The following is a 12,543-nucleotide window of genomic DNA, read 5'->3' as shown; positions in this document are numbered from 1 at the left end:
TGCTCTGGCCCTGGCCAGGCTGGGCCACTCACTGCCTTTACCGTACGTAGGCCGCACCGCACCGCTGCCGACCCAACGTCGTCGTCGTCTTCGTCGTCGTCGTTCCGTTACAGACAGAGCCAGCCAGCCCAGCCCAGCCCATCCCCATCCCAGCCTGGCCCGGGCCTCCTCCCCCTCCATCCTCAGTCAGGGTCGCCTCAGGGCTCGCTCGCACTGTACCCAAAACCCTGCCTGAAAAAGCCGGCGGCCGTGTGCTGCAGCCACCCCTCACCACCCCGCCGTGGCCCCTCCTCCCCCCTGCTGCCCCCACCCCTGAGGTACCGTCTACAACTGCCAACTGCCCTGGCCGCCTCCGGCGCCGCTGGTGCTGCTGGTGCTGCTGAATTGCCCTCCGCTCGATGTGCCATGCCATGCCCGGGTGGTGCTGCCAGTGGCGCTCGTACAGTGGGTGTGCAGCGCCGCACCGCACCGTGGTACCTCCCAGGCAGGCCGGGCTCCTCCACCTCGCCCACTGCCAACCCTCCTCGGGGGGGTTCCCTGTCACGCCTGTTCTCGTCCCTCGTTCTCTTCCTCAGCGGCGCCCACTTTCGTCCACTCGTCCACTCTTTCTTCCGTCCACCCCCCCAGCCCACCCGCCAGAAAAGAGCGCCGGCCGCTGGGTTCCAGTTGTACCGCCCATCTCCCCAATCTTCCACGCTCGTCCCACGCCGCCGTCTCTTTGCCCGTTCGTTTGCCTTTTTATTACTTTGACCTCGTCACCACGTGTCTCCGGCCGCTTCTTTTTCTTCTTCTCCTTCCTCGTTCGTCAGATGGCAGCTCTCTCGCATCCTCTCACGACTGCCGCCGACAAACCGCCTCCGGAAGCACCCAAGGAGCCGCAGCTGTCCTTTCCCACCGCCGCGAATCTCCACCACAAGCATCACCACCACCAGCAGCAGCACTACCACCAGCACCACCACCGTTCCTCGATTTCGCGTTCCTCCATTTCGGTTTCGGAACGCCCACCCAACGACCACCTGCCCGCTGGCAGCTCCTCGCAGCGCCCCGCGCACACCAGCACGCCGTCGACCGGCTCGCTTTCCACCAAGTCGCAGCGTTCGTCCAGCCTGCTCAACCGCGCCGCCGCCGCCTTTGACCGGACCCAGATCGCCATCGCCAGCTTTTCAGAGCCCGTCATCCGACCCCGCCAATCCAACTCGGCGCTCGCCCGCCTCTCCCTCGCGCCCGCCTCCCCCGTCACCAATTCGGAGCCCGCGAGCCCGGAAAGGAATCCTAACCTGAGGGCCTCGTCCAGTCAGTCTTTGGCCTCGAGCTTAAAGGTCGACGCGAGGCAGTTGGCTCACGCTGCGTCGGCCAAAGACCCCCCGTCTCAGCCATATTCTGAGACAGACCCTGGCCACCCTGCCCCCATCAAGCTGCCCGCGCCAGATAACAAGATGCATCAAACCTCGTCGCGCTTGTTGCGCATGACGGACGATGACCGGCCTTTTACGAGGGTATGTGACCTGAATCCCGTGTCAAATTCTGCCTGGTCGGGTTGTGGCCGAGTGCCTGCCTGCGTGCGTGAGTGTGTGTGTCTGTTGGTTGCACGCTTTCTTCACATGAGATTGAACCAACACGCCTCGCGCCGCACGCTGCCCAAGACTCAATTGCGGCATCGTAGTCTCACCAGTTCCTCATTTTGCTGACCACGTCGTGCAGGATTTCAAGGATCTCTTTGCTACCCTGATAGTCAGCCTCTTGCCCCTCTCCGCACACCGAGTACGGTTATCAAAAGTGGAATACACTTTTCTGTCTGAAGATGCCATCAACAACCTCGGCTCCCTCAAGTTCTCTCAGTCCAATCGCATGCCCGATCCCAAGGACCCGTCAAGGATAGTCACAACGACGACCACCACGACCTTCTCCATGGCCAAGGACATGGCGAGGTCCATTTGCCAGCGCTTCGTCGAGGCTCGCTTCATCGAGTCCGCCGACGGCAAGTACCAGCAGGTGTACAACATGAAGGGTTCCGTGTGGCAGCTCACGCCGAAGGGAGTCACCGTGCTGGATAGGTTCTGCGCGCGTAATGGCATCCAACAGAAGCAAGTCACGGAGCTGGCGGCCGTGAACTCGGCTCAGCTCGTCATCCTCGAACGTGACCAGCAGTCGGACAAGCTGTTGAATGACGTCGGCACCATTGAGGTCATTTTCCGGAGATTCGTGGGCGCCGACGGCCGCAACATCAAGACGTCGGCGGCGGCTGCTGACTCCGACTCGCTCCACGATTACAAGGACGGCCTGACTGGCGTCAAGATGGCAGCCGAGCGCAAGATCAACGGCAAGGCGTACCGCGACTCCTTCACCGGCAAGGCGACCGTGGATTGGTTGATGGATTGCTCCACCATTGTCGACCGTCGGGAGACAGTCGAGGTTGCGACCCTCTTCGTCGAGTACGGCTTGATCGAGGCGGTCGTGCCCGACCGGACGTTCATCGCCCAGAACACGGGCTTCAACCTGTTCCAGCCCACCAAGCACGCCATTTATCAGCTCACCCAGCGAGGCAAGGACCTGATCAACGGCAACGGCTCACGAGGCCGGGCGTCGGAGAGCGAGGGCGGTACGGGCTCGCAGCGCAACGGCATCACCCGCGACTCGAACACGCAGCGGCTGGAGAAGATCCTCAATGATCCCGCCCTCCGCCTCCTCTTCCGCGAGAACCTGCGTGAGACGCACTGCGAAGAGAACCTCTCCTTCTACAAGGACGTGGCCGAGTTTGTGCGAGGCTGCAAGGCCGCCATCCGACAGGCCCAGAAGACGCCGTCGGCCACGTCGATGGACACCATCAAGGAGATCATGGCTCAGGCATACGGCATCTACAACGCCTTCTTGGCGCCCGGTTCGCCCTGCGAGCTCAACATTGACCATCAGCTCCGCAACAGCCTGGCCACGCGAATGACCAAGGCGGTCGGGCAGGACAACACGATGATCGAGACGCTGCAAGAGGTGACGGCGTTGTTTGAGGACGCCCAGAACGCCGTGTTCAAGCTCATGGCTAGCGTAAGTACAATCTGGGTCGTTCTGTCTTTGATCGGTAGACTGACAACGGGGCGATGCAGGATTCCGTGCCGAAATTTCTTCGCAATGCAAAGTACGAGCAGCAATTGCGGACCTACGACCTGGAGTTGACCGGCGGCCGTGCACCCGAGAGGAGCCAAAGCCGCTCTAACCGCAAGTAAGGCCGATCGGGCATGAAGACAAAACATGTCGAGCAGGCGGAGCCTGCGTAGCGGGCACAGCTAGCTTCTAGCTCTCCACGTCATGCGGGCGCCGGCAACCCGGGCCATTCCTGCGGCGGCACGCCGGCTCGAAAGCGCAATGACGATTGCCATATTGCGACACTGCAGCATTTCGCCTTGGGACGGGAACTGCATGAAAATTCTCTCTAGATTCCACGCTATACCTCTGCATCATCCGGAGTTCTTGCGACATTTTACTGCGATTTTTTGGTCCATCATTTTTGGTGGAATCATCCATGGGTTGACCCACCTTCGAACGAGCGAGGCTGCATCTGCGGAGTGCACGAATCAGGCTGCATTAACATACCCTTGACCACGGCGCCGAACGAGCACACACAGACCCAATCGGCGCCGTGCGGCATCTCTTGCGCATTTGCGTTTCGTTTCCGCTGATTGTCTGCGACGCATGGCTTGGAAAGGGAGACGGGGCGTTTTGGGGGGCATACCGAGCATAGACGGGACGGAGCGGCGTATCTACGGCTACGCACAGCTTCTGGTACAACAAGGGAATGACATGGGAGAAACAAAGGGGTCGGGATCATGCCCGCCTGGGCCGGTCGTCATGAGGTCGGAAGAGGGCAGGGCTCGGTCGGCCTGTGCCGGCCCGGAAACGAGGCCCCGTGGGACAGGGCGGCGTGCGTGGGAGATGAGACTGATGAGCTCCGAGGAAGCGGACGGTCGATGCCGAGAAGCTCGTGTTTTGCTGCGAGACAGGCTGAGACAAGCGAGCAGGTGTTGGATCGGTGCGACCGGGGCTCATTGGGCTGGATCGCGGGCGCTGCGCTGTAGATGAATGGCGATTAGGCGAGGAAAGAATAAAGAGAACCGAGACTCTAGCCTCGAGCTGAAGGAGAACCACGCTGTGACAGGGAATGCGCGACATGTTGCCGGGCCGCCGCGGATTTCGGGCGCAGGACGACAGGGCGCGGGGGGCGGTTGGTCCGGCACGACGGGGTGGATGGGTAATCTGCGAGCGAGGGGGTTGGAATGCGGGCTGGGCATATTGACGGTTGTTTACCATTCTTGAGGCGACGACGCGCCGGCGTGATTGGGCCCGACGTGTCTCGCCTCCGAGGATTGTGGGCTGGCCGCCGGGCGGCGATGGGCATTGTCGCTTTGCTTCCTGGGTGCCGCTGCTGCAATTGCTGCGGTTCGCTGGCCGCCGTGCTGGGTGGTGGTGGTGGTGCGGTCTGCGGATGTTGTGTGTGTTGTTGGTGAATCCCACTCAGGACCGCCCCCCCATACCGTAGAGGCGAACAGGTTCGTTGACGGACGGAACGAAAGCATAAAGAGCGGCATCCGACGCAAGTCCTCTCCTCTTCTCTTCTTTTCTCTCTCCTCAGCACACTGCTCTGCCATCCACAATCGCTCTTCGCTTTCCCTCGCACATTCGCTCCAAACAAGACTCACATTCGCTACAGCAAAAGCCCAACCTAAAAACGTTTACTCGTTTTTACAACAACAGTCGTTCAGACACATCTCGAAACATTCACTTTTCAGATCTTCTTTTAGAAGCAACAACATCAGTCAAAATGGTCAACGCCAAGGTCATCGTCCTCTCGGCCCTTGCCGGCCTCGTCGCCGCTGGCGAGTACGCTGAGCCGCCTCACTCGACGACGCACCACGAGGTCACCACCACCAAGACGACCGAGTCGCACCACTCCAAGCCCACCACCTGGTCGCACCACGGCAACAACACCGTCGTCACCACCACCAAGGTCGTCAGCCGGTACACCACCTGGTGCCCCGAGCCCACCACCGTCTGCATCGGCAGCAAGACCTACACCGTCACCAAGCCCACCACCCTGACCGTCACCGACTGCCCCTGCACCATCACCGAGGTGAGTTGCCCTCCTTTCCTCCGTCGTTGTCTCTTGCTCTCTGGCAAGGCAAAGATGATGAGATATGTGAACGCGAAGCTGACAGCCATATACAGACTCACAGGCCCACCAAGCCCGTTACCACGCCGGTCAAGCCCGTGGAGCCCACCAAGGAGACGACCCCTCCCCCGCCCGTCAAGCCCACGAGCCCCGTCGTCGTTGCCGGCGCCGAGGGCCGCGCCGCTGCCTACGGCTTCGCCATGGCCGCCGCTGGCTTCGTCGGTGCCGTTGCTCTGTAAGCGCCTCGAAGCGCGAGCGAGCAAATCGGTGGGGTGGGTATCAAGATCCCACGCACGTCTTCGGAGCTGGACACAACATAGTTGGCTCTGTCATTCACTCAAACTCATGTCAAACACACAACCTTCGTTTCGTCAAGCAAAGCAAAGTATATGGTGCGGTTGTCGGCGGGACACGGCGGCGGCCGGTGCTGCTCCTCCTCGGTGGTAGCGAGCAGAGGGCCTCTCGTCCTCCCGTCAGGCTTTAATAGTGGTGGTGGTGGTGGCAACCCTGACGCGGTGACATCCAGACGGGGAGTTGGGTGGCGTTCTGTCCTTGGTGTTGTTGCATACATATCGAGGGAAGGAAGAAGAGCCCATTGATCTTGTTCCATTCTCGTAGATATAATGAATCGGTTTCGAGAAAATGATTCCACTTGATCGCTTCCATGTCTGACGTGAGAGGTCTTTGGTCTGTGTGTGCTTTCCGCCTTCGAATAAAACGCACAAGGCATCCGTGTCAACAACAAGGCGTCTATTCCAGCTCGACTCTTCGTCCGGGGTCCGTGTCAGCCAGCTCAAAGGGCGCCCGCGGCAGCGGCTTCATGAGGTCCCCGTTGCCGATTCTGCTTTGGTGATGGGGGTGATTGTGCTGCTCCTCCAGCTCTGGGCGCGGCAGGGCGGGGCCCTTCTCCAGCGTCGGCGATAGCTCGCCTTGGAAGGACAGACGGCGGGGGATACTGATGCGCCGGGGTTGCGGCAGCGGTCTGTTCTTCGCGGCAATGGCTTCCTCATCTCTCATAAGCCTGGCTTTCTCTGCCAGCCGTACGACCAGCGCGCCATGGGACTTCTTGAGCGTCTTCTTGACGAACGCGGCCATGACGATGTTGCAGCGCATGTCGACGTCCTCGCGGAGGTACAGGCCGGTGGCGGGTGCGCCGATACCCAGCTCGACGGGCTCGCGGGGCTCTCCCGGCATGGACCCGCCGACGGACCAGCGGTCGCGGATATCGAGCCCCAGGGGCGCGTAGCAGTGCGTCTGCAAGCCGGTAGGCAGGTCGTGGAAGGCACAGGTGTAGTCCACGTCGCTGGCGGCGAGCCCGCCGGGGAGGTACGAGACCTTGTCGGTGAGCTGGTACCAGATGCAGCCGCGCTCCTCGGCCGGGCAGTGGGCCGGGGGCGGGATGCGCTCGTGCCGGACGATGAGCGGGTTGAGGTCGATCATCTCCAGGTGGTTGTGCAGGAAGGAGAGGGCCGTCTGCCGCGAGATGCCGGCGGGGAGCGGCGTGATGGATGTGAAGACGGTGCGTTTAGACATGGTTGTATCTTTGACGCGCGGATGGCGAGAGGCGGTCGTGTGATGGGAATCAATGAGGAGAGCAGCTGAGAACAGCGCCGATGAAAGTGAGGCGCGCTCGGCGGGACGTCGTCCTGAGAGGGAGAGGAGTGAGTGCGGCAGCCGTGAGGCTCACCGACGAGTCACGACGATGAGAGACGAGGTCGAAGAGGATCAGCGTCCGTGGTGTGTAGAAAGAGCGCTCGGGATGCTCTTTCCCCTTTGGCAACACTGTCCGTGCACAGGTAAAACTTCAAAAGACAGCGAACAGGGCACAAGCAGCGCCGGGGTATCAAGGAAGGAATGAAGGAAGAAGAAGCGTGTCGTCGTCGTTGTCGTACACCACCGTCAGCGGACGGGGCCTTGCTGCATGTTAAGTCTCCAGAGAGCCAGGCGCGCGCATGAGCGAGGTGGGACGCAGGGCTGGCAGCTGGGGTGTGGATTTTGATCCTGCCCAAGGAAACAAGCAAGGGTGGTGGTCGTCGTCGTGACCACATGGCGGCGGTCGACGTTGGTGGACTGGGGGCTGGCGCTGGCGCTGGGATGGGCGCCTGCCGGGCTGCTGGTTTAGGCCCCTCCCCTCTCAGCCATCAAGCACCGCGCTTTGAGTCTACAATCGTGCACCAGACATTGAAAAAGGTGCTCATTGAGTGAAGCGCCCCCCGCCTGCCACTGACGCATGGCCCGGCCTGTGGTCGGATGCCCGCTGGCGTCAAGCCTGGCGCAGCCGCACGCGCCACCGCGATGGATCCTCCGACGGGGCCCTGTGACCTCCAGTACTACTCAGTGTAAAGTGTAACCTGTTACTCAGGAGTCAGAGCCCGCAACACCGACACCTCACGCCGCACAATCACGAGCGCCTGCCTGCTCGGCAAGAGAAAGGCTCCCAAGTTGGGCTGGAAATGTCTCGCATGGATCTTCAACAACTGCCGGGCCGCCCCAAACAATAAACCCGTCTCCTGGAAACACCACAGCCCGCGCCGCCGCACGCCGCAGGGTAGCGCCCCGGCGCGGCATCTTGCCTGCCCACGCTGCGCGTCGTCTCACGGAAACGGAAACGGGAGCCGCAAAGGCGCCACCCGGGGGACCCTGACACACATACAGCTGCGTTCTGTATGTGCCTGCTACGTACTGCACTGTAGATATAGATATGCATGCACCTATAATTATTACGTGTGCGGGCTGTCCAGGGATCTATAGAGACGGGAAGCCGGAACCTATCGCTGGGGCATTGATTACACACATCTGCCCGGGGCAAAACGGCCGCTGGACAGCGCTGTGCCACAGCCACTCGCTCGGCCGCCCGGACACGCCTACGGTGCGCGCGGCGCAGCTTGCGCCCCTCGCCCCGTCCACTGACTGATGCGGTGCCTGCTATTCTTGGTCGGGCCCCAGGCCCGCCGCTCGCGGAAGCTCAACCATCCGAGACGGAGCTGTCAGACCTCCGGCGCGCTAGGCCCGGTGCATGCAAGCCCCCGACAGCCGTGCGTGCGCTGGCACTCGCTGACGTTGGCCGACTTGGCACCACCTCACTGACTGAGGCTGCTTGTCAGGGACGGGATGACCGACCCGTGCATGGATTACAGCAACTACATTGGTTGATTGGCCATCGTCATCACCAAGACGACAGCTCGCCATCACGTCCTCACTGGCGTAGGATACCAATTTGTTATTGAGCAACACCCTGCCTGCCGGCCATGGGTGTCCTGAGAATAGCCTGGGGTGCTCGGGCACTCATATCTCGCGGCACCACTTAGCCAGCACGTTGCTCAGCTTCACCGCCGCCGGAATCTCCTCCAGCATCACCTCCACCTTCCACATTTTCCCGTCCAGCCCGCCGTGGCCCAGTGCCCTGCTCCCGCCGATGCCCGCCGGTACCAGCATCCCCAGCGAGATGAGCCGCTCCCACGCGATGCCCGCCACGCCCCGGCTCCACGCCCGCGTCCCGCCCCCCATCGCCAGCATCCCCGACGTCGCCGACTGCACCCGCTGCCTTCCCACCAGCGAGCTGTACTCGTCGTACGCCATGGCAAAGTTGACCGTGTCTGTGTGCGCCACAATGTCCAACCTGGCCGCCGCGATCAAGAGGCCTAGGTCCAGCTCCGACAGCGTCGACAACACCTGCAGCCGCGAATCCGGCGCCGCCAGGCACGTCGCCTCTGAGCCCGTCGTCGGACAGCTCAGCGTCACGTCCTTCTCCGATAGGGCTGACAGCGGTAGTATCCACTCCGTCAGGAACGACGACGTCGACTTGCTTGTGTAAAAGTGGTATTGCAGCAGGTTCTGAAACGAGCGCTGCTTGTAGAGTTCCTGTGCATGCACTTGTCAGCTGTGTTCGCTATGCCCAGCGTGAAGAAGCTAGATCTCACCTCAATCTTCCGGGTCCAGTACTTGTGGAAGTCGTCGTACCCTTCCAAACTGACATCCAGACCCTCCCGTTCCACGTCCGTTCTGTCAATCATCAGACCTTGCCGGCAAATCTGCCAGTACGCAGGCAGCGCCCTCGGAAGCGACAGATAGACATATCTGTGGCTGAATCGGCTCTTGACGCGCTTCTCCAGCATCTCCACCACGTCCAGCCGCGTCGTGCAGCCGAGAACCGCGATCGGCGCCTTGCGGGACTGCGCAATGTCGAAGAGGTTGTACAGAAGCGTCTGCCGAGGATGCGCAGCAAACATGTCGAATTCGTCGACGACAAAGATGACAGACTGCGACGTCACGCTCTCGTCTGTGCCCATGATTTCTGATGGGTGTGAGAGCAGCGCCAGCAACGAGGCCATGGTGTCTGCGTAGTTTGTCTAGAGCCTGTTAGCAGTGTGAAGCTTGAAGCCCCTGCGGCCGTATCGACTGACCCTATTGACGAGGTCCTCCTCCACGTCCATCTCCTTGCCAAGTTGCCTCCAAATCTCCTTCAGTGCCACCTTGTCGTCGGTGTGAATGAAGCCATTGAGTCTGACGACGTGGAAGAGGTGTCCGTGAGCCTGAGCTAGATCCGTGACGATGTTCTCGACCATCTGTATATGCTTAGCTGTGATACCTTCCGCGTCGATCTTACGCAGGCTTACCGTAGTTTTGCCACACCCCCTTGGTCCAATGAGAAGCATCGAGTTGCCCTCTCCGGCCACGACTGTCTGCTCAACAAGCTGCTTCGCTTTTTCATACGTCTCCTCTTGTCCGAACATCTTGATCCGCCTTTGGCCCAAGCACCGATCGAGAAGCACACGCTGAAATGACCGCAAATGATGTGACAGGTTTGGTATATCAGGCACTTCGGCCTCTGGTTTACTGGTGGCGATGGAGTCGGCTGGCTTGACAAGCGTCTTGAGAACGTCCTCTTGGGCGCAAGACTTACATAGCCAGTCGCCTTCTGGTATCTCCGGCACCTCGTAGCATTCTTGATGCACCGCGAAGTCGCAGTTGTCGCAAAGAATGATCTCGTTTGGGGCCTTCGAGTCCGCCTTGGCGCAGATCGCACATCGAATCTCGTCATCGTCCTCTTCGACCTTGGGCTTGGGACCGCGTTTTCGGCCGCTAGGCGTCTTTGGAAGGTCCTGGAAGTAGACCTCGCCGTCGAGGCCTCGGTTAAAGGTAACGCTCTTGGGTGGGCGACCTCGTCTCTTGGTCGGAGTCAGGATACCTTTCGGCGCCTTGATCTTGCCGGTAGAGCCGAGGATCAGGTTCTGCGCTGCTTTGCCGCGACCTGACGGCGTCCCGGGCTCAGTCTGGAGCTCGTCAATCAAGTCGGTACCAGCATCGCTGTCCGATGTTCGGCCCCCCTTTGAGGGCGACTCCGGGCCGCCGTTCTGTTGGCGCCCTCTAACAGCCGCAGGAGAAGGTCGTGCGGCAATCTTAGCCGACGCTGTCGATGGCTTCCGTGCGAGCTTAGCGCTGCCAATATTTCCAGTGTCCCATTTCGTCCCCTTGAGTGCTGCCAGCTTGATTGCTGGACGCGGCTTCGGGGCTGCGGCAGGAGGGGGTGGTCTGGGACCTGCGACAAGCCCATTTCCATTCACGCCATTTGGGACAATTGCGGTGGGCTGTGCGACACCGTCTGCGGCCTTTTGCGGCTGTCGGCTGAAGCCCAAAACGCCAGAAATCGCATTTGCGATGGCGGTCAGGGCTTTTGGCGTCGAGGGTGACTCGGCGCCGACATGCTCGAGCTTCGCCCGTTTGAGAGATGCCGGCGTGGCAATGGATTCGATATCGGCTTCGGGCAGGGAGCGTTTGCGATTCGTGGGTGTCGTGGCATCGAGGGAATCCATGGCCGTGGCTTGGGTGAAAATGGAGCCTCGTCAATTAGACCACGAGGACAGAGGCACCTCCAAGCACAGTCGCATAGCCCGAACTGAAGCTGAGATGACCGAGCATGTGTAGTAGATGATGCAGCACAATGGGGGTGAGCACTGCGAGTCGCTGGTGATACGGGCCGTCTGGTGATGGAGGTCGAAAGACAGGCTGTCGCGTGGAGCTCAATTGCAGAGGACGGTGGGACGCGTCTGAACGCGCTGACCGGGAAGCACTTTACGCGAAAGGACGCAAGTGCCAGGGTGCCAATTGGCGAGTGGGGGTGCTGGTGCCTGAGCCACAGCGACCGCCACAGAGGCGCCACAGAGGCGGTACAACGCATCACGCAGGCGTACGTCAACATTTTCTTGGTGACCTGACCCGGCCTGGGCGCCTGGCCGCTATTGGACACTTGACGGACGGTGTCCTCGGCGCCCGCAGCCATCAACTTGGCGTGGAAGGCACGACCTGCCCTCCATGGTTCCTAGTCTCGCGACCCTGATGCCTGATAGCCTGACTACCTAAGGCCAAGATCCCAAGGAGCAATGAAGGTGCCCAGCTCTGAGTGAGCCTGGCCGACGACGCAATTATTCCCCAGGCCCCCCACGAACCATTCAGACTGGGCCAAAGGCAATCCTCCCCATCGGCACAGCCCTGAAAGAGGAGCCAGCGGCTGCGACCTAGCCCGGGTCGGGGGGTATTCTGCGACATCATCGTCGGCGCAGTGGGCGCACGCCTTGCGAGACCCTTCGGTCCGGCTGCAGACGACGCCAAGCGTCGGCTTCCACGAGCACAAGCGTGACAGATGGCGCGCCCTACGGCAGCAACGTCCCGAACCTGGCTGATTCGGCCAACGACATTCGGCAATCGTCCGTGGTTGGGGATCTCCGGAGCGGCGGACACAGCCCCAACTTCCCAGACCCGCTACTGCTTCAAGCCCTGTCGCTACTCCTGTCGACGTCGGCCTTGGAGTGACGACGCTTGGCACGATGCATCGCTATCCCGACCGCTCGGCGGATTGTCATGGCCTATTGCAAAGGCAGCCAGAGCCAGAGCCAGGGCACAGAGCCAGAGCCAGAGCCATCGCGGGGACGTGTGTCGTTGCGGTGACGCCAGGAGACGCGATTGCCCCTGTCAGCATGCGAGCGGGTCGTTGACTTATTAGCGTGGGACCTTGCCGACATTATGCAGACAAATGCCCCAACCGAGCAGTTTCGAGCGAGACACTCCGATCCTCAGCCCTGTGGCCAAGAGTGCCCCTGCTGCCGGAGGAGTCATTCTGCCCAGGATGCCAGGATGCCAGGGACAGCCACAGGGACAGTGAACGGGCTTCCTTCCCCTCTGTCTTTAATGCAGTAATTGTGATGTGACAACCTGCTGACGGCCCAAGCCCCAGGCTATCTTGTCGATTGGCTTTCGGGGTTTGAATGGGGGGTTCGGCACCCGCCAAACCTCGTCAAACCTTGCCCACCCCGTCCGGACTGCCGCTGCGGACGGGTCCATGACGGAGATTCGGGCTTCCCGTTTGTGGGGCGGCGTGCCGTCTTGCT

General features: G+C 61.1%; 5 protein-coding genes across 5 annotated transcripts; 2 read left to right on the top strand and 3 right to left on the bottom strand.

Moving 5' to 3' along the window:
- Positions 1 to 809: 809 nt before the first annotated feature.
- Positions 810 to 3,218, top strand: PLICBS_003624 (uncharacterized protein; the record flags this gene model as incomplete). Its single annotated transcript, XM_018323381.1, has 3 exons — positions 810 to 1,496; positions 1,702 to 3,039; positions 3,099 to 3,218. The coding sequence occupies 3 exons, from the start codon at positions 810 to 812 to the stop codon at positions 3,216 to 3,218; spliced, it is 2,145 nt and encodes a 714-aa protein (XP_018178611.1).
- A 1,592-nt stretch (positions 3,219 to 4,810) lies between these two features.
- Positions 4,811 to 5,397, top strand: PLICBS_003623 (uncharacterized protein; the record flags this gene model as incomplete). The annotated part of the gene is made up of 2 exons (XM_018323380.2): positions 4,811 to 5,119; positions 5,215 to 5,397. 2 exons carry the CDS (start codon positions 4,811 to 4,813, stop codon positions 5,395 to 5,397), a joined length of 492 nt encoding a protein of 163 aa, XP_018178610.2.
- Positions 5,398 to 5,908: 511 nt separating this feature from the next.
- On the bottom strand, positions 5,909 to 6,691 carry PLICBS_003622 (uncharacterized protein; the record flags this gene model as incomplete). Its single annotated transcript, XM_018323379.2, has 1 exon — positions 5,909 to 6,691. One exon carries the CDS (start codon positions 6,689 to 6,691, stop codon positions 5,909 to 5,911), a length of 783 nt encoding a protein of 260 aa, XP_018178609.2.
- A 1,752-nt stretch (positions 6,692 to 8,443) lies between these two features.
- On the bottom strand, positions 8,444 to 9,489 carry PLICBS_003621 (uncharacterized protein; the record flags this gene model as incomplete). Its single annotated transcript, XM_018323378.2, has 2 exons — positions 8,444 to 9,019; positions 9,079 to 9,489. The coding sequence occupies 2 exons, from the start codon at positions 9,487 to 9,489 to the stop codon at positions 8,444 to 8,446; spliced, it is 987 nt and encodes a 328-aa protein (XP_018178608.2).
- Positions 9,490 to 9,507: 18 nt separating this feature from the next.
- PLICBS_003620 (uncharacterized protein) lies at positions 9,508 to 10,971 on the bottom strand (the record flags this gene model as incomplete). The annotated part of the gene is made up of 1 exon (XM_065600256.1): positions 9,508 to 10,971. The coding sequence occupies one exon, from the start codon at positions 10,969 to 10,971 to the stop codon at positions 9,508 to 9,510; it is 1,464 nt and encodes a 487-aa protein (XP_065456328.1).
- Positions 10,972 to 12,543: the final 1,572 nt, after the last annotated feature.

The sequence above is a fragment of the Purpureocillium lilacinum genome (assembly GCF_023168085.1).
Source record: "Purpureocillium lilacinum CBS 284.36 DNA, scaffold_2, whole genome shotgun sequence".
Classification (NCBI taxonomy): domain Eukaryota; kingdom Fungi; phylum Ascomycota; class Sordariomycetes; order Hypocreales; family Ophiocordycipitaceae; genus Purpureocillium; species Purpureocillium lilacinum.
The sequence above is the reverse complement of the archived record's forward strand: the minus strand, read 5'-3'. Positions and strand labels throughout refer to the sequence as shown.